The sequence below is a fragment of the Echiichthys vipera genome (genome assembly GCF_963691815.1).
Source record: "Echiichthys vipera genome assembly, chromosome: 1".
NCBI lineage: Eukaryota > Metazoa > Chordata > Actinopteri > Perciformes > Trachinidae > Echiichthys > Echiichthys vipera.
This window is the reverse complement of record NC_139826.1, coordinates 36,091,653-36,118,455: the sequence shown is the minus strand read 5'-3', so window position 1 is coordinate 36,118,455 and position 26,803 is coordinate 36,091,653. Positions and strand designations below refer to the sequence as shown.

General features: G+C 43.2%; 1 protein-coding gene across 1 annotated transcript; it reads left to right on the top strand.

The window, feature by feature from the left end:
• Window positions 1-2,732: 2,732 nt before the first annotated feature.
• Window positions 2,733-25,321, top strand: slc6a5 (solute carrier family 6 member 5; the record flags this gene model as incomplete). The annotated part of the gene is made up of 15 exons (XM_083913163.1): window positions 2,733-3,221; window positions 4,885-5,032; window positions 5,633-5,764; window positions 5,888-6,061; window positions 7,787-7,937; window positions 8,711-8,843; window positions 12,365-12,499; window positions 12,599-12,702; window positions 13,910-14,034; window positions 14,198-14,310; window positions 19,206-19,337; window positions 19,692-19,791; window positions 21,745-21,845; window positions 24,078-24,245; window positions 25,166-25,321. 15 exons carry the CDS (start codon window positions 2,733-2,735, stop codon window positions 25,319-25,321), a joined length of 2,361 nt encoding a protein of 786 aa, XP_083769289.1.
• Between the last annotated feature and the right edge of the window lie 1,482 nt (window positions 25,322-26,803).

The window sequence follows — 26,803 nt, the reverse complement described above, 5'->3', positions numbered from 1 at the left end:
GTGTCGAAATGTAAACTTTCCACAATGTGTAATTATTAGTAAATAATTATATTAATAATAATTATTATTATACTAATTATTGATATTATTAGCATTGCGATCATTACTAATAACATAGGCCTATCCACGCCTCGCTTTGTCGCTTCGTCACAATAGCTAAACGACGTGGTTGCTAAGCGACTAACTGTTATTTTCGTTAACACTTTTATAATTGGACTGTCAAGTCTGAGATTAGCGTCCAGTGTTCAACCAGCTTGACCGCCAATCAGAGCAGAGGGCCGGAGCTCTCGCTTTATTAAAGACATGTATTGAAAAATGTCAAGATCACATTTTTTTTTTTACAGGGAATCAATTTTCCTCCCACGTGTGTGCGGTTTGTTTTCAGCCCCACTCAGTGTGTGGAGGTCTACTGTGTGGAGGCCTTAACTGTTAATCTTTTTTTTTTTTTTTAATACATTTTTGGAGTTATCCTGAATCGGTGAGCTAAACGAGGTCACCTGTGTCTCTTTTTAGTTTCTGGGTGAAGCACCGCACGGAGGACTTGCTTTTGCGTAGTCCGTGTAAAGGGAGAGTTGGAGGATGCTATGCGCAATGCAGTGTTTTAGACTCTCCGTGGCACCTTTTCCCCCCCTCCACCGTCCCTGCTTCCAACCCAGGCTCCAGTGGTTGGCTCCTGTTCCCTCTGACACACGTGATTTAAGAAAAAAAAAAGCGGCCTCCTTCTTGCGTAGGACTTTAACAAATGAGTAGCTTTATAAAGACCTCGCCCACTTTTTTTTTTTTTGTTTTAATACTTGGATCAATGCTGCTATCGGTGACGCAGGAGGGACGTGGAACGCGCCATGCGTAAATCCCGCCAAGTGGAAAAACTATTTATAGTTCAGACCATTTATAGCCTATAGTCTCTAAACGTCTATTTCACTTTTACAACTTAAATTTATGCATGCACCTTTATGATAGGCCTATGTCTGTATGTCATAATATGTATGAAGACCCCCCCTGTTCCTTTGATCTATAACTTTAATTACACGTGTGCACGTTCTTTGCTTTAGTTCCTGTATTGTTCTGGCCTAAATGTTGCTGGCGTGAAAGAACAAAGTTTTTCTATAAATACAAAAATCTTGAGGGCGACGAGTGTCTCTTTCCCAGTAGTGGTTACTGTAACTGCAACTGTACAGAGAAACTCGACTCAGCACAGTGCAATAATGCAAACATTATTTAGACCCCCGTGCGCTCTGATGTCTTAAATCGTCTCCAATAAATGCTTAAACCTGGAAATCTTCATCCCAAACGAGCTGTGTGTGCTCGTGCGGGATGAGTCCGCGCATGTGTGTGTGTGTGAGAGAGAGCATCCTACACATCCCAAGAGAGACAAGTGTATTAATCAGCTTTGAAAGAATGCGTCCAGCGCTCACGCATGCCGTGCCGTGCGTAACCAAAAACGCACACAGTTCACGCACGCACACTCGCGCCCCTGTCGTCTTGGCTCCGGTTGTCCCTTTAAAAATCCGAATCCAAGGCCAGTGATTTATCAGCCTCCTATTATCAAGAAAATGTCACGCGAAGGGCACCTTGCTCCGCACTGACGCAAACTCCGGTCTTTCCCACGGAGCTATAGAAAAGCTTTGCACTCGGTGCTTTGCGCGGCTACAACCAGTCCGCTTCCAGTCGTCGCTTGGTCTTCTATTTACAGCTGTTTCTGCCAGCAGACCTCTGCACAAAATGGTAAGTGGTCCTGAGGAGACTTTCCTTACATTTCCATCTGCACTTTTTATCTGTTTAATGAACTTTTCCTGCACTGTTTTCATGTTAATTTGACAATTTTTCCCCCCAGAAAAAGCAGTTTGGTACTTTGCGGTTCTTGCGCTGTCCGAGGTGCTGAAAAGCAGCTGCGGCACCACGTTAGAAACTTTTGTTCACTTGCTCTGTCTGTATTTTATCGCGTTATCTGTTTTTGTAATAGTTCAAATTGGATTAAAACATTTTTTTCCTTTAATTCCATTTTACTAATTGTGCTTTTTTCGTGTATTTGCCTTTTGTATTTAAAGAGAAGCGATTACAACCAGGTGCAGTTTTATTTCTCACTAATTACAACACAACTGAGCATTAATCAATCAGCAATGTTTTTTAATAGACCCACACTACCACCTTTTTTTTTTTTTTTTAACTGGGGGCTTTCTCGCAGCCCCCAAAGCTAAATTTCACAGAGTCATTTGTAATTCCGCCGCCCCGGGTCCGCTCACTGCTGTAACGCCGGTGATCTTGCATGCCTGCCGGGGAGAGCGGAGCTGCAGAGAGACCCGCAGCAGCTTGTCTATTGCCCATAAAACCAGTGGATGTGTGTGGCTGAATGACATGAGGGGGGAAATGGGGCGTAAAATTAAAGAATCTTGCAGAAAGCGAGAGCTGGAGAAGCAAAGCAACCCCCCTCCCTCCACAACACACTCATACTCTCCCTCACACAGACACACACACAGACACACACACACACACACTCACAGACACACACACACACACACACACACACACACACACACACACACACACACACACACTCGGTGGACTGTGAGCTGAAACTATAGAGCACCCGGAGCCAGAACATGCTGCAGAAAACGTTGCAGAAAGAGAAATTGTGCATTTTAAGTCCCACAGCAGCAGAGATGGGCTGCAGCAGCCTCACAGCCTCATGGTTACCGTTCTGCTGCCCTTTGTCTCACTGATCTGTCACTCCCATGTTCCAGGATTTCTCTGACCAGAGAGAAATGGCCAAACAGCCGGGCAGCGCCAGCGCTCCCACCGGCTACATCCCGGCGCAGCAGCCCGACGGAGCTGCGGGACTTACAACAAACAAACCGGACAACACAGCTGCGTGCCCGCCGCCCGCCCCTCACCACCACCCGGCGCCTCAGCCGCCGCCTCCGTGCAACGAGAGCAAAACTTTTTGTCCCACGGAAAATAAACCGGGAGAACTGGACAGCAGTAAAGCGTATGGGACGTTTAAAAACACCGCACCGGCGGCCCCTGGATCCGTGGCCGCCAACTCGGCCTTCAGGAAGGATTCCGATGGTTCGGCCCTTGGGGGGTCCGCCCAGTACGGCGACCCGCTCCGGGCCACCGCAGAGCAGAACAACACCGCGGCCAACTGGACGGCTATGAGCCAGACCACCATCATACTGGGAACAGATGGGAACACGTCTGTTCAGCCCGGCACCGTGGCGGGGGTAAGTCAGCTAAATGAACCGTTTCCTTAACGGAGAGCGGAGCGGCGGGGAGCAGGTGCGGTGTGGATGTTTCCGTGTGTCGCTGATAAGAAAGCTGAGTGGATTAACCTGCTGCCTCCACACAGGGAAGGTGCAAACCCCCCCGGGGGCTCTTTCCACCGCGCAGAGCTTTAGATCAGTGCTGTCTGTGTGACGGAGCGAGAGAGGGGGATCCGGAGCATGCCTTAGACATGTGCAGGCTTGGTTGTGGTGCAGGTTTGTCTCTGGCTGCACAGATGGGCTTAAAGGTGTTCAGTTGCAACTTCCAAGCGGAATCAGTGGATGCTTGTGGTTTGGTAAATGGACTTATAGCCTCAAAATTAGAAATGGGGAGGCCGTAGATAAAAGGTTCATTACTGGGATGTTTCAAAATGTTATTTAACAATCCGAAAAGACAGTGTAGGCCACCTGTGATTGACAGTGATAGTGATTTAATTATGTTCTTTCCTGTGGCTGAGACTGAACCATAAAGGTTTCCACAAAGCAAGAGGCAGCAGAGCTCAAATGTACCAAGTAAAAGCTGGTAGTCAAAGCCCAAAGGCTGCACACTTGCATGTAATGAACGGTACTTTAGGTGGATCCGCACCTATTTGGTGTCCCTGCTCTGCAGCGTCCTGCCCTGATCCCTCTGCACCAATCTGATGTCCCATCAAAACTTTAAAAACCTGCTTATGTCAGCTAAATATAAAGTATTATGTATGAGTCACCGTGGAGGCCGATCAGACCTGACTCTTTATCTTTTTTTGTGTGTGGTTGTAACCTGTTTCTCGGTGATTTGTTCAGCTGGGTCTTTGCTCACAGTTACAATGGCAACACGATAAGTGATAGAGAGAATTCAATTATAGGCTACTCTCGCGGTATTTTCGGTGTTCCCCGCTCCCAGCAGATGCACTTGGTATAGCCCAGAAACCCAGGTGTTTTTCCGACTGATAGACAGCACTGTATTACACGAGATTGCACACACCCCTCACACATTCACACACGTACCCCCCCCCCCCCCCCACACACACACACACACACACACACACATTCCCATGCATGGTGTTGTTTATGTATCTGAATATTCATGCCATTTCTTCTAAGAATCTCCTGCGGTGCAGCTGTAATTATGCATTTCTGTTAGTATTTGCTCACATATTCAAGGCCGTTAGTATCAGTGGGCCATTAACAGTTTTTATTTTCTTCTTTTAATCTTTGCATGTGAGATTTAGGAGGTGCTTTCAGGCGGTGTGGAGGCAATAACGGGCCTGTAAATGCAGTTGAAGTTGAGTTTTATTTGCAAGGCTCGTCACTTGAAAGCTCAGCTGCAACAGTGAACGAAATGAACATGAAATAATTAGAAATAGCGAGCACTCCAACGTTTTCCCATCCTCTGATAGGATGCATTTGTATTTTGAAATGAAGAAAATATCCTGTTTCTTTTCTCGCGATAATGGAGGAGAGGGATGCATGTTGGTGGTGGTTGGGTGACGATTATTGCTCATGTTTTTAAATCCCGCCTTTCATGCCCAGACTCAGTGCTTTTATTATTATTATTGTTCTAATGGTTTAAAGAGTGGAGTGGAGTGTGACAAGGCTGGGGTTTGATTCTGGACACAATACATTAATGTGTTTCCCCTCTTAGGCTGACGAGGATGACGATGGGGGAGATGAGAACAAGGCCAGAGGAAACTGGTCCAATAAAATGGATTTTATTCTCTCCATGGTGGGCTATGCGGTGGGACTGGGGAACGTGTGGAGGTTCCCGTATCTTGCCTTCCAAAATGGTGGAGGTAAGAGTTCTGGGTCAATGCTTTGAAATGCCCCCGACACAGAAATTAAACCATCAATTCAGAATCAAATAAATAAATCTACTCCTATTTCAGCCAGGGTTTGATTGTTTCTTCTGGCTTCTTTTGAGGCGTTGCTCCCAATGTAGGCCTTTACTCAGGCGGGACGAAAAAAATACACTAAAAATACATTAAAACAACATTTGAGAGAGATTTTGTTCACTTATTATTTTCATACAAAAAGAAATAAAGATAAGATAAATAAATATGCATTAAAATAATGTATTTACAGCATCAATTTACAGGTATTAATATCAACAGCAACAATAACAGATTTGATTTCATTATTATAACCATCATTGTTATTATTACGTTTATTATTATGATTATTAATAATAATTTGTTCAGCTGTGCTCGAGGCCATTAGTAGATCATTTGTTTGTATTCATTAATCGTTGTAATGATCCACACTGTGTTTAAATATCAGCAGTTGAGACGGAAACACGAGCATTTATATAATAGTAGATCATAATAATAATAATAATAATAATAATAATAATAATAATAGTAATCGTGCCCTCCTGCTGTCTCATTTCCTCGCAGGGGCTTTTTTGATCCCCTACCTGACAATGTTGGGCATCGCCGGCATCCCAATCTTTTTGCTGGAGGTGTCCCTGGGCCAGTTTGCCAGCCAGGGCCCCGTGTCAGTGTGGAAGTGCATCCCAGCCCTGCAAGGTAAACTGCCACAGCTAACGGACAGGAAGACCCCTCACAAATAAAACTCATCTTCTATCATCACGAGCTCTCTACTTTTTCTTAAGAGTAATTTATATATCTCGTCTCATTTATTTATTTTAGGTTGCGGGATTGCCATGTTGATAATATCTGTCTTGATAGCCATATACTATAATATTATAATGTGCTGGACACTGTACTACCTGTTCGCTTCGTTGAAGGGCTCACTGCCATGGGCTAACTGTAGGAATGAGTGGAACACGGTGGAATGTAAGGACAAAGACATGCTGCTGCTAGGTAAGACGCACACCTTCACACCATGCTTCACACACACACACACACACACACACACACACACACACACACACACACACACACACACACACACACACACACACACACACACACACACACACACACACACTCTCTCTCTCTCTCTCTCTCTCTCTCTCTCTCTCTCTCTCTCTCTCACACTCACACACACGGGCACACACACACGGGCACACACACTAAAAGCACCCCTCTCTCTCCACAATGCGCAATGCGTCATGACTCCCTCAGCTGAGGTGTCCTGCAGTATAATGAATCCTGACCTGTGATCTCTGCGGTGTTTTCACTCTCCCAAAACACTTGAAATCCTCATCACTTCGTTTAGTTTTTAATGACACAGGCCAATGATATATGAGGGGAGGCCCCAGTGTAACACATGCAACTCAGAAACGAACATCTGACATAGTTTTTCATTCTTCTTTTGTGAGAAAATGTCAGAATTTTAAAGCCGCACACAGCCGAGGCAGTGTTAATTTTCCAATGAAACTGTGGATGACATGATAGTTGCACACGTACTGTGTTAGGGAATGTGCGGACCGGGTCACGGTGCTGTTTGTTGTCAATCTGCGTCGATGAAATATCGAAATTCCGTTAATTTCGTGCAGTTTTCGCCTTCAGCGATTCTGTGAATTCAGCACAAAAAACTGCTTGCTTGACAAATTTACTGTACAGGCTGTGCTGCTGCTGCAGTGCTGCGGTGAGCCCGAGACTGACCCCTGCTGGCTGCTGCACCGACTGTAGCTGTGCTCAACACCGGGGTCTCTCTCTCTCTCTCTCTCTCTCTCTCTCTCTCTCTCTCTCTCTCTCTCTCTCTCTCTCTCTCTCTCTCTCCGCTCTCTCTCTCTCTCACACACAAAAGAGGAAAAATGCAGTTAAAAATGAACATTTTCTTTTTTTAACAACAAGAAAATCAGTCAACTATAATGGTTAATAAAGGTTGCAGCCTCTCATATATGAATATGTTCACATCATGCATGCGCAATGGACAAAATAATATGAACACACAGTCTGATATGTTCAAAAATATGCTTACCACAGATTTTACTTTGCACATTTCTGTGTGCAAAGAAAAGATTATGGAGGTGGATTTTTAGAGGCCATATTTTGTGGCGCTGTAACATTAGATACAGTGGTTTGTTTTATTTGTCTAACCCCATTTAATTAAAGAAACCTTTAAATAAGTAAATGTAAATAAGAGTGGTTGAGTCATTGTTTTGTAAAAGATAATATGCAAAGAGTTTTAGTCAGTTCCTATCTTGGTTATCTTGCAAAGCACTCTGCACGTTCCACATTAAAATTAAAACAGGTTTTAAAAGAAAGTAAGTCATATAAAAAAAAGCATAAAAAGCAGTTTTGTCTTCGCACTTTGTCTGATGTGCCCGCATGAAAAATTGTGCAGTCAAAAGAAAAACAGGTTTCCTTATCTAATCTTTCCTGGAGTAACTGAAATGAGGCACAGATTCAGTATAATCGCTTTTGTTCTTTACGTGGCTATATATCAAAAATATATATAACGGGTCCAGTCCCCACTGCTGTCTCTGGATCAGCCTTCCTCTCTCCAAATCCCACCCATCTGCTCGCTCCCACTTAGCTTTCAGTGTGCAAACGGACAATAAGCTCCGTCCCACAGCAGCAGCAGCACTCTGACAGTCTCCCCCAGTTGATGTGTGTGTTGGTTTCTGATTGGAACAGACACATGCATCCTGCGGGACAGAAACATCACCTCCATCAAGAACTCCACGTTCTGTCTGTCTGCGAACACTGTGGGGAACCTGTCCAAACTGTTGAACATGACTGTGGACCCCAACAAGACTTACGTCAGCCCCAGTGAGGAGTACTTCAAGTGAGTGGAGCCATTTACGTTTAAGAGAAACAACAAACAATTAGACCCGTTTAGTAACCGGCTGCAGTTTGGTCTTCAGGTCTTATTTTCATAGTTCTTTTTATGTCGACAGATGACGGATAAAATCAGATATCTTTTGACTTTTTTTCACTCTTCTCATGCAGATGTTTGGCTTACTAGGGTCATCATCATGTGGCAGCAGCAAAGGGTTTATAGGCAGTAAGAGCAGGCATGGGGAGAATGATAGCAAAGTTCTAGTTTTCACTTCTTTTCTTTCTTTCTTTTTACATTTGCCCGATTGCTTTTGACAGGGTTTCCCAGAGCAACGTGTCAGCAGTTTTGATCTAGTCCTGTAGTAGATGACCTGTAAATCTTTCAGTTTAACACACACCAAAATCCTCTCTTACAAGAGGTGTGAAATCTGCCATTACAGTAGACACAGTACTGAGTATTTCCATTAAAAAACACATGTATTACAACTACAACTCATCAAATTACAAACAAATACAACTCCTTTCAATTACGTTCCATGTGTGTGAGGCAGTCTCTTAAACGAGGCGGAAAAAAGGAAACCCTCCCCAAAAGAATGAAGACAAATGAGATCTGATTACGTATGAATTCTTTAATCAAGCTGATTTATGTCGGGAACAGGCTGAAATAATCGTACTGCCCTGGCAGACTTGTAGGACTATACAGACATTGCTTGATAAAATGGAGAATTTGTAGTGTACACGTTTTCAGGCTGAGTGTTGCTGTTTGAATCACACCCGCAGGTACAACGTGTTGCACATCTCCAAAGGAATCGAATATCCAGGAGACATCCGCTGGCCTCTGGCAGGCTGCCTGCTCCTGGCCTGGCTCATCGTCTACGCCTCTTTAGCCAAAGGAATTAAGTCATCGGGAAAGGTAACAGAACACACAAACACCTTTGCACTTTTGGCCAGCTGTAGACCAAAAACTGTGGCTGCTTGGTGATCAAAGTGCCCCCTAGTGATGAAATGTGGCAGATACAAGAAGCAGGCCTTGCTGCTCCTCAGCAAGAGAACCGCTCATGTTTAAAGGAAACAGCCCTTGTTGTTACCAAGAGTTGGCTTTTTACAGGCTGTTCCATTTTTGACAGCAACGTGTGTGTGTGTGTGTTTGTGTGTGTGTGTGTGTGTGTGTGTGTGTGTGTGTGTGTGTGTGTGTGTGTGTGTGTGTGTGTGTGTGTGTGTGTGTGTGTGTGTGTGTGTTTGTTTGTGTGTGTGTGTGTGTGTGTGTGTGTGTGTGTGTGTGTGTGTGTGTGTGTGTGTGTGTGTGTGTGTGTGTGTGTGTGTGTGTGTGTGTGTGTGTGTGTGTGTGTGTGTGTGTGTGTGTGTGTGTGTGTGTGTGTGTGTGTGTGTGTGTGTGTGTGTGTGTGTGTGTGTGTGTGTGAGAGTCAGGGAGTGAGTGAGTGAGTGAGTGAGCGAGTGAGTGAGTCAGTGAGTCAGTGAGTGAGTGAGTCAGTGAGTCAGTCTGTGACAGACAGACAGACTGACAGACAGACAGACAGACAGTCAGTCAGACACACAGAGAGACAGACAGAGAGACAGACAGAGAGACAGACAAGGAAAAAAAAACAGCCCTTGTTGTTGCCAAGAGTTGGCTTTTTACGGCCTGTTCCATTTTGGACAGTAACATGCCCAGATTTATTACCAGCTCTGTGTGTGTGTGTGTGTGTGTGTGTGTGTGTCATGGCAAAATATTGTCCTGGAGACACCAACTGTAGCAGGAACTTACACAGAGGCTGATTTGAGTGTTTTACCAGGTGATTTTGTCACAGTAGCATCCCGACCGTGCAGGATACAGTCACAAAACTTTACAGGTGTGTAGTTGAGATCAAAATGAAGGCTGAGTTTGTAGATGGGTGTGGTCACTTTATCTGTGTGTTAAATGATACTCAGCTGCAAAAACGCTTTGACAACTCTTACTTGTTGGCGCATTGAGGACACTTGAGAACCTCACATTTGCTTTATAATCATGATCTAAATGTGGGGAAACCAGGCCTGGAAGACACTGTCTCTGTGAGAAAAACAACAGATGTTTGATTTTTTCTTGTATTTCAAACTTGCTCTTTGTGTTGACCAACTGACGTACAGGAAATAATCCTCCAAAACATGGCGCCTAAGAAACGTAACTCTCAATTTATGCAGGGTCGCAATAGATTTAGTTTATTTTTTTTAGGTATGCTGACTTTGCTGTGATAAAAATGACAAAAAAGTAAAAATGAATATGGCTTACATTGCAGAAAGGGAGCATTTGATATCCTGAGAGATCAAAATGCCAAAAAAAGACTGCAATAAAAACACATGTTAATATAATTTTCCACTTTCAGCGAGTTAAGTCTTTGAATCAACGTCAGTCCTGATCATCACTACTAAATATTCATTTATTAATTAATTTTGTAACTCTTTAAATGCAAGTTGGTTTACATAACGCTACTGTTGTTATGAAAATGATATATGTCATATTTTATTTTATTTTTCGTGAAGTGTCTTCCACTTGTTACTTACTTACTAAAAAATACTACATATCAGTATAATTTTACACTTTTACGTAGTTACATTTTTTAACCAACTTCAGTCCTGATCATAATTACCCATTATTAATTTGTACGCCAGTTTGTTTACATTTATGACACTGTTTTTTTTGCATGAAACACTGTATAATACACCAGCAATAACCTCATAGTGGAAACCAGAAAACAGCATGAATCTGCTCATGGCAGAACATGAGACAATGGCTCCGTCTGGTGGAAAATAGCAACAACTACAATTTTGAAGCCGGGGCTCCAGACTAAAAGTCTGATACGCAGTAAAGATATTCCTTAATTAGTCCCACAAAGGGGACACTTCTTATTTACAGCAGCAAAGTGGATAGCACACATAGAAGAAGCATCGATAAGAAACAATACATTTTAGAAAAAATAGAGAAAATATGAACAATATAAACACAGCGAACTATAAGAATAACAGGATTTATAAGTAAGTGTTTTAAATTTACACTAGGCACAGAGGCAAATTCAAGTATTGCACATTATGATTGAGATTGTCATTGTTGTTATTATCAGTGTTTTGGTGTGTGGTCTACTGGGAGCAGTGCTGATAGCCCGCCCTCCAAGAGACATGAACTCATATGAGACACACAGAAAATGACGATGCAAATTGCACTTATGGACCTGCTGCTATCAATCGTTTTGCACAAAACAACAACAACAAAAAAACGTATTATATTCACACATCGTTGGCTGCTAATGTTTCACAGACACTTTTCTTTCACAGTAATCTGCTGAAACATCAATCGTTTACATCCATTTCATTTATATATATATATATGAAATGGATGTAAACGATTGATATATATATATATATATATATATATACACATATATATATACACATATATATACATATATATATATGTATATGTATCATTCTATCAAGACCTGTAAGAGTATTAAGAAGAAGAAGAAGACTTACTTTTTATTCATCCCGCAAGGGAAATTAAATTTTTTCACTCTGTTATTATTATTATAGAGGTTACACACACACAGGCCCAAAATACACACATGCACAAACAGGACCTATATACATGCAATTAATGGAGAGATGTTAGAGCGAGGGGGCTGCTAATAGCTCAGCGCCCCGAGCAGTTGGGGGTTCGGTGCTTTGCTCAACAGCACCTCGGCAGTGCCCAGGAGATGAACTGGCACCTCTCCGGCCACCAGTCCACGCTCCATGCATGGTCCACACAGGGATTCGAACTGACAATCCTCCGGTTCCCAGCCGAGTCACCTATGGACTCAGCTTTTATTATTATTATTGTTACTATTGTATTGTTTTGTTTTTACCATAGCAGCTAGATCATTTACGTTGTGTCACTTACCATTGTGATTTGCCACTTTACTAATTGTGTCTTGTCCTTTTTAGTCTACTCTACGCATGGGAGAGTGAAAAACGAAATTTTGATCCCTTGTTTGTCTTGTTCATGTGAAGAATTGACGATAAAGCTGACTTTGACTTTGACTTTGACTTTGATAGTACAGTCTGACAGCTGCAGGATGGAAAGACCTGCAATAACGCTCCGTCACACACTTTGGGTGACGCAGCTGTAATGGGATGGAATAAAATGCATGATTTTATATTCTAATGGGTTTCATTGGAGACATTTTTGTCCTTGAGTGTATTTTGGCTACATATTATAAACTTATTATTGGAGCTCTCGAGTTGAACTTCCAACAAAAACATATCTCACATCCTTGCAAAAGTGTACGCCATGTTCCTTAACACAGCAAAAATGATTGAAAAATAAAAAAAAACAAAAATGTCCCTTCATGTGGGACACAAGGACTAAGCAAGTATGACCTTTAGCTATAACATTTTGCCTTCTCTTGTCTTTTCTCTGCTCAGGTGGTGTATTTCACTGCCACGTTCCCCTACGTGGTGCTCGTCATCCTGCTGATCAGAGGAGTGACCCTCCCCGGCGCTTTTGACGGCATCCTCTACTTTATCACACCAAAGTGGGAGAAACTGAGTGATGCAAAGGTATCACTCGACACCCGCTCGTTTAATTCAACCACGATGTGCTTTGGACCGTCCCTTCTGTGCTCTTTACCCGCAGCTCTCTCTCTCCTCCTCTGTCAGGTGTGGAAAGACGCAGCCACTCAGATCTTCTTCTCTCTGTCGGCTGCTTGGGGAGGCCTCATCACTCTCTCTTCCTACAATAAGTTCCACAATAACTGCTACAGGTAAACACACAAAAGGTAAACCATGCTTCTGACAGACACATTCAAACTGTCACCATAGAGACATGACACTGTATCTGTTTGTCTGTTAGACATGTCGATAATAAATGTCACTCTTTACAGCCGGCGGTTCAGTGTTTTGGTTTCATTTTCTCTCACCCGAAGCATTCCCCCCTCTCTGTTTGGTATCAGTTGAATTTTATTTATATCACACACACAAACACCTGAGCTCACAAAACATTTAGTGTCTCGTGTGGAGAAATCAGATATTTAGAAAATATGCAGTATACTCACACACTTAGGAGAACTGTAGAAATAGTATTTGTTTGTAGAAATATATTTTTCATGTAAACACAACTCAGCAAATGAAAGACCAGAGAAGCGCTTGTTGTTAGGTTGTCTCTCCATATGGGGCGACTTTGGCTTAGTGGCGGAGTGGGTCGTCCTCCATTCGAGAGATTGGCGATTTGATACCCACCTCCCACGGCCCACATGTTGAAGTGTCCTTGGGCAAGACACTGAACCCTGAATTGCTCCCTGTGCTGTGCATGGGTGTGTAAATGTGGTGTGAATGGTTAAATCAGATGGTATGTAGGTGTCCACTGCCATCAGTGTGAATGTCTGTGGGAATGGGTGAATGTGACAAACACTGTGAAAGCGCCTTGAGTAGTCAGAAGACTAGAAAGGCGCTTTATAAGTAGTCCATTTACCATATGTGAAAAAATGTATTTATAAAACTATTTTTTATCTGTGTACGTGTAAATATTTCAATATTTATTCGGCAAATTACACTCAATGTTGCGACAAAAATACCGTAATACATACACCAATATGTCCATACAACAGCCCTGCATAAATATAAAATAAAATAAACGTGTTGGACTAGTTTGCATTACAAGGTGTGGCTGTTATTTTATTTTTAGTGGGTGAACAAAATAACAGAAACATATTACAGAATAAAGCGCCCCCTTGTGTACAACTTCTGTAAAAACACCTCTGCATATTAATCCCTACCACCAGATGGCGTCATTGCATCTGTTATCTGTGTCCACATAAGACTGTGATGTCCTGCATCAAATAAAAGAGCATTATCAATCTAAATCTTGTTTGATGTGACATGTTTTGAATGGTGCTGCACTATTTCAGTCGCTTAAGCAGATATTTGCCTATTTAGCATCTGTTTCTCTCTTTTCCCTCTTTTTCCCTGCAGGGATACTATTATCGTGACGTGTACTAACAGTGCCACCAGTATATTTGCTGGGTTTGTCATCTTCTCGGTCATTGGTTTCATGGCACATGAGTTGAAAGTGCCGATAGAGAAGGTGGCAGATGAAGGTAAGATACCGAAGCAGCCGGAGGCAGCAGCAGCAGCAGCAGGCCGGCGCTGCTCACGAAACACACCTGAAAATTTTATATCGCTACCTGCTGTGGAGATGGTGTGTGCGTATTCTCATTTACAGTGTGTGTGTGTGTGTGTGTGTGTGTGTGTGTTCATCAGGTCCAGGCATAGCGTTCGTGGTGTATCCAGAAGCTCTGACCAGACTTCCCCTGTCTCCTTTCTGGGCGATCATCTTCTTCCTCATGCTCCTGACTCTTGGCCTTGATACCATGGTAACCACTGCTCCTTCGATGTGTGTTGCTGTTGTTGTATGTCTATACTTATGTGGCTCATATGTCCTCATAATAGAGATAAGAAAAATCTTCCACAGTAAGGATATCTTACGGTTCTTTACCTCTATAAGTGCCAACTTTAAAGGCACGATTTGACAATTAGGATTTAAAGGTATGTATGGAAAAATGCAACACCACCGTAAATGCACCAGTGTATCATTTCAGCCGGATTAAGATGAGATACAACCCAAACATAAATCCAGGATATAATCAACCTAATTTAGCACAAAGACTGGTTAGCTTAGCTGTGGTGGTTAAAAACTCCTTTCAATAAAAAAACTGGAAATCCATTATGATGACACAAGTGCATACAGTTAGTGTGTCCAATGGTTGTTTGTCAAGAAATTAGCTTCTTTGCTAATGCTAACTGTTCATTAATAGGGCAAAGCAAGGCAAGGCAGCTTTATTTGTACAGCACTTTTCATACACAAGGCAGACTCAAAGTGCTTCACAGCACAACATGTCATGAATTAAAATGCATTACAGAAAGACAAAGAGAATAAAAACATAGACAATAATAAAAACAGTGCGGACGTTTAAAGTGCAAAGATTTAGCAGAAAGCTGAGGTGAACATAACAGTTGTCAGTCTAGTTTTAAAAGTGGTCAGAGTGGGTGAAAGTCACATCTTCAGGAAGTTGATTCCAGCTGTTTGTTGCATAATGACTGAAAGATGCTTTCCCTTGATTTGAGTTTACTCTGCGAACCACGAACAGATTGGCCTCAGAGGATCTTAGTGATCTAGAAGGTTTATGTAATCCACAATGTCTTCTTCCAACGTTAACATAAGACAGTATGGGAGCTGTTAGAAGGTGTATTTTGATGGAGGCTAGCGTGCATCTTCTGCTAGCAGTCTTTGTTTTAAGCTAGGCTAAACAGCTGCTGGACTGGTGATATCAATCCTCCGGGCAGAACAAGAAAACAAACCCGCTTTCTAAAATAGTGACTTTTATTGGCCACTTGGGGGCAGACGTGCGCCACAATGCCTTGTCAAACCTATTATCCACATCAAAATCAAGCAGACCAATAGCATGTTCCTGTGAGGGAGGAAGCTGCAGATTTAGGAACACATTTCTAAGAACCTTTTTTCTGTGTAGACATTAGAATGGAGTTACCCAAACCCTGTTTTTAACCCAACCTTGACTCTTCATAGCTGCTAACTTAAGTGTTGACGCTTGCCTGTGCCTGTTTTTTGGTGGAAATGCCGTCATCTTCCTCTATTGCAGGAACATGGTAAATGCATGCAAATTGCATTTAAGTGCAACATTCACTCTTGTTCTATCTCTGATTTGGTCTCCACTACCTCCTGAGAAAAAAATTTGTCTCTTTAGCTGTCACTTTCTTCACCAGCTAGCTGCTAAATTTGTTTGGTTGAGTTGTTTAGTGCTGGCCTGGTGGTGTACAGTGAGCTCTGTGCTAAAAACAGCACCCTGCTGCTATGGGAAGCAAGGATAATGCGGACGCTGAGACTCCACAAACAGTAAATGTAGCAGTAAAACAAAAATAACGGGCTAACACAGGTTGAAAAGCCCAGTAGAGCTGCTGAGTTGCTTATAAGTCTCTGTCTGTCACAGCAAATGATATGATTCAGTATCAGTATCAAAGATATTCATAAGCAGAGCCCCAAGGACAGGAATTTTTGTGTAAGGGTTTTGGATCGGTGGAAGGGGATACATATATTCAGTAAATTCATGAAAATGATTGTCAGCGTTCTTCTCGTATTTCTAAAAGCATTTGTAAATTGATTTTTTTTTTGGCTGTTGTTTTGTTGGGGCTGCAAAGCCAAACAGACTGTTGATTAAATGTCAAAGTTTCGAAACATCAGCAACCTTTATGTGGGTAATGAGAGCCTCACAGTAAACACTCAACTTTGGTAGCGGCACCCAGCTATGACTAAACGCTGCACACATTGACCTAATTAACATAATTACACATATACACCACCCACTGTGACTGATTTCCGTGCTGGAGCTCTCCGGGTACTTTAGCAGACGGGGGTCTGTGTGATTGGAGTGAGTGAGATTAAGTTGACCTTAAAGTTTTGCAACAACAACACCAAAGTAAATCTAAGTTTAAGTAAAATTACAGTGCAAACATTAAAGTAAGCATTTTGTACACTAAACAATCACAAAGGGGTTAAGAGGCAGGTATGGAGGCTTGAGTGAGGAACCAGACTATTGATAAGCTTTTACAGTGTTCAGTTATATTCAATTACTAATATAATAATTTTGTAAAGACTATTTCAAATGTAGTGATCTCATCTCATCTTCAATCCCTTATCAGGGGTCGGGTCGCGGGGGCAGCAGCTATAGCAGGGGACCCCATACTTCCCTTTCCCGGGCCACATTAACCAGCTCTAACTGGGGGATCCTGAGGCGTTCCCAGGCCAGTGTGGAGATATAATCTCTCCACCTGGTCCTGGGTCTTCCCCGAGGCCTCCTCCCAGCTGGACGTGCCTGGAACACCTCCCTAGGGAGGCGCCCAGGGGGCGTCTTTACTAGATGATCCTGAACCACCTCTACTGGCTCCTTTCAACACAAAGGAGCAGCGGATCTACTCCGAGTTCCTCACAGATGGCTGAACTTCTCCCCCTCTCTCTAAGGGAGACTCCAGCCCCCCTCCTGAGAAAACCCATTTTGGCCGCTTGTACCCGCGATCTCGTTCTTTGGGGCCTGACCCAGCTTTTATGACCACAGGTGAGGGTAGGAACGAAGATTGACCTGTAGATCGAGAGCTTTGCCTTCCTCAGCTCTCTTTTCGTCACAACGGTGCGGTAGAGCGACTGCAACAACGCCCCCGCTGCTCCGATTAAATGTAGTGATTAAGTGCATTTAAATGATACACCGCTAAACTCTGCTGTTCCCTTCAGCTCTGCAGAGTGTTTTAATGGTTTTCAGGTCATTGTGTTGGTTTTACCGTAAACACTCCCCTCATCAACCTTGTTTTCAACAGCATGCAGGCTGTATTCAGCATAACAGCTCTGATAAACACACTTTACACCTGCCCAGAACCAAACAGACAAAGCGAACAATTAGCTAATGAATAACATAACAGAGCATTAAGCAGCCAGATATTTCCCTCAGGAGGCAGTGAAGAGCAAATTGATGCTAATAGGAGAGTGAATATTGAACTTTCATTTATCAGGTCGATGCCAACACGACTGAGTGATTATTTTGCTCCGTGTCTGCTGTAATTACGCATTTTTTTTTGCAAATACATTTGCCAGAGTAGAGAAAACTTTATTGTCTTTGAGGGGAAACTTGCCTTGGCCACAATGTTGCATCCATTGCTTCACTTAAAAAAGAAAATATAACAAAAACAATATGAAAACATCTTAAAACATAGAGACGGTTGACAACGCGGCAGTTTAAAAAATAACCTGCGAGAATTAAAGTGGAAAAGTGCTTGTGTATTTATTGCACATTGCTCTATTTCACTAAGACTTAGAGGTAGAGTTAGGCAGCTTTATGGAGGCTGGAACAAACGATGGCTTCAAACGATGCGATTTGCACTTTTGCACACAGAGTCTCCTTGGCGATGGCAGAGGTTGGTATTCAGAGAAGAAAAAGGGATGTTGAGAGTCTGCAATTATTTTGTTGCTTGTTTCATGACTTCCTGCTTGTACAGGCTCTGTATGGGCTCCTATTCTCTCTTCCTTATTGCCTTCATAGCTGCTTTGTGCATGCTGGCGAACCTGCTTTTCAGTTGCACTGCCAAACCATGCTGTATTATAACCTTAGAGTATGCCAATATTGCGTTCTCAACATGTTTTGCTGCCCTCAAGTAGCTAAACAAAATTGGCAAATACATTTTACATCGAGCGCCTCCTTTTCAGTTCAACCCATGCACCACTGCACTTCTAAGTAATAAAACTCTAATTGTGTTACTGCGCTGTTTCCTGATGTGACTTCCGTGAACAAACACTTCTGTCTCCGGGATGATTTCAAAGTCCAGAGCGCCTCCACATACAATCCTGGGAAAACAATTCCAGATAAAACACCCACTCCTTTAAGTGCACCATGATGCTTCTGAGCCGAGCAGAAGGCACAGCGGTACATTAAGACACAAGTCAACAGTAGCTTTAAATGATGATGTTACTTTGCCTTGGCAGCGGAGAGGGCTGGTGGCTTTGTTGTAGACAGCAGCTCGGCGGTAATAGGCTTGGGATGTTGACGGGAAATTAGTTTTGGGAGCTCAGGAGGAAGTTGCTCGGCGGCAATGAGTTTCTACAGTACACACACACACGCACACACACACACACACAAACTATACCAACCTCCCTCAATTTGCCTGTTTGTATATTCATCCACTGGTGTCCTCTGGGTTCTGAGCCCATTTTACTATCATGTTTCACTTGCTAATGAAATCTTCTCTTCCTACTCAGAATTGGGATAATGTTCTTTATTTGTTTTGGAAATAAATGAAATTACAGTGAAATATGTTTATTGGATGAACTGAAGACGCGCGGCTCACAACACTGGGATGCTGAATTCCGACAGCATTAGCTGCTTTGATTCAAACGAGGCAAACTTGCTGACTGGAGGATTTTCAGTTTGAAAGGCTGCTGCAAACTGGGCCGATTAGACAACCTGCATTAATTCTGAAAGAGCAGAGAGCCCATCAGGATATGCAGAACTTTTTAAAATGTCGATTTTTTTCATTTTTATAATTAAAGTCGAGGCATGGCATTTTTCAGGCGAAATCAATTTGAGCAAAGTCTTAATTAAACGTCTTTCATCATATATGTAATTGATTTTTCCCTCCCTTACCCTGTCTTCTCTTTTTCTCTGGCTACTTGTCCTTTCTCCCCTCTTCCTCTCACTCCTCTCCATCCCAGTTTGCTACCATTGAGACCATCGTAACCTCTGTGTCGGACGAGTTCCCCAAATACTTGAGGAAACACAAACCGCTGTTCACCCTAGTCTGCTGCGCCTGCTTCTTCGTCCTGGGCTTTCCCATGATTACAGAGGTAGGACACAAAAACAGACCTTTACTGTATGCACACATTGATGTAACACCCCGAGGGACACTGGAGCATTCTCCCCCACGCCCTGCAACTCTTTCTTTAAACAAGTTTCTGCATGTATAGCAAAGTTGTGGCCTCCAGAGGAAAGGCTCAACGAGTGGAACAAGAGAGGCTGAGTCTTATTAAAAATTCCCCAAGACAGCTTCAGAGGGGGGAAAAAAGCCAAAAGCGGGATTAAGTGTGAAAGTTATGACCGTAGACAAGTCAGAGGTGGAAAGGAGTGAGAGAGGAGAGGTCATTGTAAGATAAAGGAATGGATTGTTTTTGTAACGCGTTGTTTGTGTGTGTTTGTGGTAGAGTGGGATGTTCATGCTGCAGTTGGTGGACACATTTGCAGCCTCTTACTCTTTGGTCATCATAGCCATCTGTGAGCTGGTGGGGATTTCCTACCTCTACGGTGAGTATACATCTATCCTGCTTTATCTCATGACCTTTAACCAACAACACTGACAGTCTGAAATCTGCCAGTGGCCCCTCGAGGCTGTATTGTTACTGTAGTTACATCCCACAATGAGATATTAAAAATCAGATATTGTAACCTCTGATGTCCCTTTTCAAGTCAGAGGGGCATCAGGGTTTATGTATTCTGACTTTTAGTCCCTTGCCCTACACTTCACATTCACAACTCGATAGCAGCTTTTGTAAGACCCCTGATGCTCGATGCTGGTATCATGCTCACGTCTTTAAGGCCCTTTCACACATGCACTGCAACCCAGACCTTATCTAGACATTACCCGGAGGAGCTGTATGTAAGAATGCAATTGTCTGCATCAGTTGGACTAGACATTAAACAGACTTTACCTTGCTAGCTCCCATAGTACAAAGTCTGTGTAATGTCTGATTGGGCCATTAGTGAATAGAGCAGCTCACTGTGCGGAGAGTTCACAGCGAGCGAGTGTATGTGCTGATGACAGTTCTATTATGCGGTTCAAGTAAAACTGAGTCATTTACAGGAAAACGGCAATGTCTAATTGGAGAAACGATGAGATTCAGGAACCCAGTTATGGCCAAAATCTTCAGATACATTTATAAAACAGGAAGTGTGGTTTATGACCAATAAGGAACAGGCTACATGTCTGTGGTGTAGTCTGCATCATGTCCGGCCTACCCAGACGCCACCCCTCGTCTAAACCAAGTATTTCCAGTATAACCGAGAACGCGAGAGAACATGTGAGAACGCGCCTGGCACAGACAATCTCCTGTTGTGTGCTACACTTGTGACCATATCCAAACCTGATTCTGCAGTCATTGTCCGGCTACAGGCTCCACACCCTCAGTTTGTAATGCAGACTTTGTGTTAAGAATATGTACTCTCCCAATGTATTCTTTTGAAATATGACATTGTATTTAACACCCTAAAACAGCAAATGGTTCATGGAACAATATGATTTGATTAAGAAATGGTGGGAGAAAAAGTGGGGGTTTTGGCCTTGTGCTTCCAGGACACCGATGCCAGTCCCCCGGGTGAAAGTCCTGTGTTTTGGGACTCGTCCACCACCCTAACCCTCCTCCCTATGTCTTTAACATTCTGCCAGACCTAAAATAAGTCCTTCAGTCTGGCTTTTAGCGGAGAGTTTTGGTGTCCCCCTGAGGATTTGAATGCAGTTTCAGAGACTTTTCTAGTCTGAAAAAAAAGGATGAAACACAATATCAGGATGAAACACAGAGTTTTTTCCTTTTGGGGGGTAAAAATGATAAACCTAAAGAGCTCAGTAAACCAGCTTTGATACAAAACACTTGTGAAACACTGTAACTGTTCAAACAAAGCAGTTAACATCTTTGTCTGTGTAAAAGAGACCGATACTCCAGAGGCCCGATCACATCCCTTTCCCTGCTGTGTTGTTGTTCCAGCCAGGACCACTAGGGGTCTCTGTTGCGATGTAGAAGCCACACACACAGGCAGCGAGCTCAGGTGTGTGTCAGAAGGCTGTTACCAAGGAGAAAAGCCAACGTCTCTCCTCCAGTTTGTCAGAGTATCAGTTCGGGTGACATATTGAAATGATTGTATGACTCGGTCTCTTCATGTCACTCACTGTTATCCGTCAATAAAGTCAGAGGAATGAAGCCACATGCTCCCTCGCTTTTTGTCAGGGAAGACAGAAACTGATGTTCTCTTCCTTTAACTGTCTATCTATCTGCCTCTCTCTCTCTCTCTCACTCACTCACTCTTACACACTCACTCACAGACACGCACACACACACACACACGAACACACACACACATATTCATGAAGATGGATTGGAATTGATAGCTCTTTTTTAAGGGACCTTATTAAACCCTGGTCACTCTCTGTTTCTCTTTCTGACTTCATGTTCGTTTATTTCATTTCTTTTCTTTTTGTCCGTGCAGGTCTGCAGAGGTTTTGCGAGGACATTGAAATGATGATTGGTTTTCAGCCAAACCGATTCTGGAGAATCTGCTGGGCCTTTGTGACTCCAACCATTCTGACGGTATGTTTGCTTTTGCTCATCACTCTCTCTCTCTCTCTCTCTCTCTCTCACACACACACACACACACACACACACACACACACACACACACACACACACACACACACACACACACACACACACACACACACACACACACACACACACACACACACACACACACACACACACGTTGACATGTGCAGCTCAAAATGTTTCCATTTTCACTTTTCAAGTTCATCGATTTGCAATTGGAAAGGAGCAAAGGAAAAATTGCTCCTGTTTCACTCAAATCGAATGCGTTCTTCCTTCCAATTCCTGTCATGTCACCAGGTCTCGAGGTTTTTGTGTTTATCAAAACAGTAACTCATTTTAGCTGTAACAAAAACACACACATAGGCCTTCATCTACTTCCATCAAGCACATTTTCTATAAAAATGGCCTCTCATTTCTCATATGCCGTGTAGCAGAGTCCGTCAATTCTAATGCAAAATCTAATAATTAGCAGCATGTCAGTGTTGGACACTGGCCAGTCGTGATTGTAATGGAAACCACTGTATCTCCAGCGCAGAGGTGACGATGACAAATGGAGCAGCAGTCTGGCTGCGGCTGGTCATCTTGCTGCTCTCGAGGGGGGATCAGATTTCCTCTGGGAACTCACTGATGTGCAACCTCGGGCTAATCTATTTCTGTCTGCCTTCTCTTTTTCTGTTTTCATTTTCTACCTCTTATTCTAATCCATCAATTTGCTCTAGAAAGGGAGGTAGATTTCTGTTTGACTCTTGTTCGCCACTTTGTTTCCTAAATGCAGAGGACCTTAATGCAGAACACAGACCAGGAGGCTGATAAAGCCTAAAGTTTTCATGGGTAACCCTCACCCTCACCTTTTGTGGGCTAAAAAACAACCAACCAACACCAGAAGCTAGTCTCACGGCCTACTTCCGGTCAGTTGCTGCCCCACATTTGACTTTGCGGTCCACTTCTGGTCCAGCTCTGTCTTGCGGCCCACTTTGTGTCCAATTCCGGTCAGTCGCCGTCTCATGGTCGACTTCCAATCACATAAGATATTCTGTTTCATAAGATATATGAAGTCTGCAATGAGTCTGTCTTTTGATGATCCGCCGCGGTCAGTGCCAAAGGCTTTGCTCTGGCTGTGCCATTGTTGCTGCCCATCTAGGCGGAGCACTACCCTTGGTGTGGCGCTTCACCTGAAACTGCAGTCAAGCACTGCATTCAAAGTTCAAATGATTTCAACCTTGACCTTGGTTGCCACTTACCTTTCAAAGCACAACCAATGAGATAATAACTATGTGCCACTTTTTGATGAGTTATCTCTGAGCTATAGCTCTGGTCTGCACTGGGCTCTGTGCCCTTTCTTGAGGTTGAAATGACCTGACGTCCCGAAACATTCAGGACAGTCACGAATTACAAGCAGTTGTCCCAAACCCAGAATTCTGTTCTTTTTGTCCAAATAATTAGAGAAAACCTGGCTTTTGATTAGTTATAGCTGAATAAAACATTAAATACTGATCCTTATCCAATGCAATATGACTGGATTGTTATACTGGTGCAGACGGCTGTTCACCCAACTGTGACATTGTTGAATTTAAAACATTTATGTAGGGAAATTGAACCATCCATGGCTGAAATGGAGCCCGGTGTCTCTGGAACTGGTGAACATTCATCCAAAAATCAGAAATGTTACAGCACGTACCAGGAGAGTGGGGAGTGAAGTACCCGTGGAACATTGCTGCCTTACGACATCCGAGCCAAGTGTTTTGAAAAACCTGCTGGAAAGAATTTGGCATTTTGCACGGAGGAGAGCGGACGTTAAACTGTTACATAGGACACAGTCATTTTTGACTTTCATGTGTTTTACCATTTGTTTACAATGTAATCCCTGCCCTGAATTTCACCCCTTTTCATCATCTGAAGTCATCTCAAAGATGGATTTGCCTTGTAAGTGAAATTACAACCCCCCATACCTCATCATTAGAAAGGAGTTTCCTCTCGCAGCAAGAAAACACATTTTGCAGGTGATTAATACAACAACATGTGGGTATTTTTACTGTGAAAATCTGCAAACACAACTACATTTGGCAGTTTGTACACTTTGTTCTTGTGGCCACTGAGCAGCGTCCCTGGAGCAGAAGCTGAAGCGATGCTGCTCAAGGACACTGCAGCAGTAGTTCGCGAAGATAACAGAGCAGGTATCTCATTTAACACATTTCCTGCATTCCATGGTCCGTGCAGGGCATCCTGGGACTGAGTCTGTACCAGTGGAAGGTGATGACGTACGAGGACTACACCTACCCCACCTGGTCTATGGTTATGGGCTGGCTCATGGTCATCTGCTCCGTCATCTGGATCCCCATCATGTTCTTCATTAAGATGTACCTCGCCCCCGGCACCTTAAGCGAGGTAATGATTGAGACAAAGCTGTGACCAGACATTGTTACGTATGTTGTGTCTGCTTCACACACGCACACACACACAGTCGGGGTAATCAATAGTCTCATCCTTCGCTCATTAACAGGGAGAGGCGGGCTGCTGGCTGAGTATTAATTTGGAGACTTTTCTGGGAGTGCGGCAGGACCTTTTTAAATACTCTAGATTAATGGATGATGATGATCGTGGCTTTCTCTCCTCTTATCTCTGTCTCTCTCTCAGCAGCTCTGACAGCTGCCTCGATCAACTTTACATTTTAATCTCTTTTCTCTTTTTGCATTAAATGCCTAATCGTCGTAGTTTTTATATCGAGCATTTGGGTGATAACGTATGGTAGTCCACTGCTGCAAAACAACTCCGAACACCCCACATGTTTGAGCTTTTTAATGAGTTTTTAGAAAAGGCATCAAATCTTCAGTCTTCAGTCATCATCTCAGAGTCACAAGTGACAAACTTTTTTAAATGAAAAAGAATTGATTTGGGTAGTGGAAGTGATTTGGTTTGCATTTAGTGCAAGTAGTATTGACCAATCATGTCTGATCGGGCTTTGGTTGCATGCATACGTGGAGAGCAAATGATGCAGAATGGACCGGCTGAAATATAATCATGGAACCCATCAGCTATCGTCTGACGATAATTTAGCTTTCATTTAGCTTTAATCTGCTCATACAGTCCGGTAATGATTGTGAAGAAATAATTTAGGGGCTAGGATGAATAATACACCAAAAAACCAGAGTTATTAGCTGTCCCCAGAGGCTAAATCATTGTCAGACCATAAGCCATGGGTTCTGAGATTGGCTACTGCTAAACAAATCAGTTCCCCATTACAGATCTGACCACATGTATCTGCTCTTTCTGTATAAACCCTCTTTGTGTCGCTCCTCCTCTTACAGCGTCTGAAGCTGGTCTGCTCCCCTCAGCCCGACTGGGGTCCTTTCCTGATGAAGCACCGTGGAGAGCGCTACAAGAACATGATCGACCCTCTGGGAACCAACTCCCTGGGCCTTAAACTGCCCCCCAAGGATTTCCAGCTCGGCTCCTACCAATAGCAGCTGCCCGGGCAGCACCGCACCCATCACCTCCAACCCCTGCAGGGGGGCAACAGGAGGGAGGCACCACCTCTTTTTCTCCCTCCTCCTCTCTATGTCTCCTGTCTCTCTTTGCATCCTGTTTCCCTCCTCTGTCATGGATGTGGAAACAGGTTCCCTCTCCTCCTCCCTCTCTTCTTCTTCACCACTTCCTCTCGTCTCTCATTGAGGAGTGGCTGCCCAGGTGGAGTCTACTCCTCCGCTGCTGCTTCGGTTAATGGGCTATCATTGCCCCCCACACACGACCACTGATTACTTCAGAACCCTTCCCAGGGATCTTTATTCCGAGAGAAAATTGTGTCATAAAATGACACAGCTCAGACTGCACTTGCAATATTAGACTTACCATAGCTGCTTCCTATGGAGTCATGTGTGTGTGTGTGTGTGTGTGTGTATGTGCGTTTGTGTGCGCGTGTGCCATCATATGTGTGTGCAGAGTTAAGGAATCATCTTGGTGCAAGCAGACAGGAAAACAAAAAAGAAAACTGAGTGACAGAGAAGCAACGATTCAGCGAGCTGGACGGGATCTGTATTTTTGTTCCGTGTGTGTACAAACGGCAATACAAATAATATCAACTGCCTCGGGAAAAAAAACAAAACAAAAAAAAAAATCACTGGTATCACATTTTGTTCCCATCCAGCACTATATATGTATATTCACACTAGCTACTGCTCAGTCGCTCTTGCTTTGTCAAAAATAGATTACAGTATGTGCAATTTGTGCCTCCTACGTCCCAGTACAGTGGCAAATGCATTCTGATTGCCATTATCAGTAGATACACTTTGGCCTGGATGACTCTGCAGTATGATAGAAGCTTTTGATCTATTTTTCTCTCTGAATACGAGGGACCGTTTGTGATACCCTCTCTCTTTGGCTATTTATTAAGTCGTATTCCTGTTCTCCTCTATCGTATTATCCTAGAATGTAAAGGACACATTCCCAATGTAGGTTACCACTAGAGTAGTCTAGCCATCCTTTGGTAACACAGCCATTTAACCTTTTTAGGTCTCGAAAACCGGACCTTATAGTCCCTCTGTGCATATATTTTAGACGATGTATTTATCTCCGTATGTGTTGTGAACTTGTTAAACCATCTGTGAAAACCATCTTTACAATGTGCATCACGTCAGTAGAGTAACAGTATAAAATATATAAATATATACATACATATACAGTATTATATGTATAGCCTCCAGCAGAGGAGAGAGCTAGCAAGGCAGAGATTGAGAGTGTGAGTGTGTGTTCATGTCTCTCTGAGCCTGTGAAGCTGTGTAATATCTTGTACAGAAGTGTACACTTCCTAAAAAACAAGTAGCAAGCGTGTGTGTTGTTGCGTCCTCACAATGTCAGGAGCAGCTGCTATGTGTGAGTAGATGAAGATTAGACTAGAATATGGGAGTGTACTTTGTCTCTTGTTGTTTGTGGTAGACCTCCGGAGACCT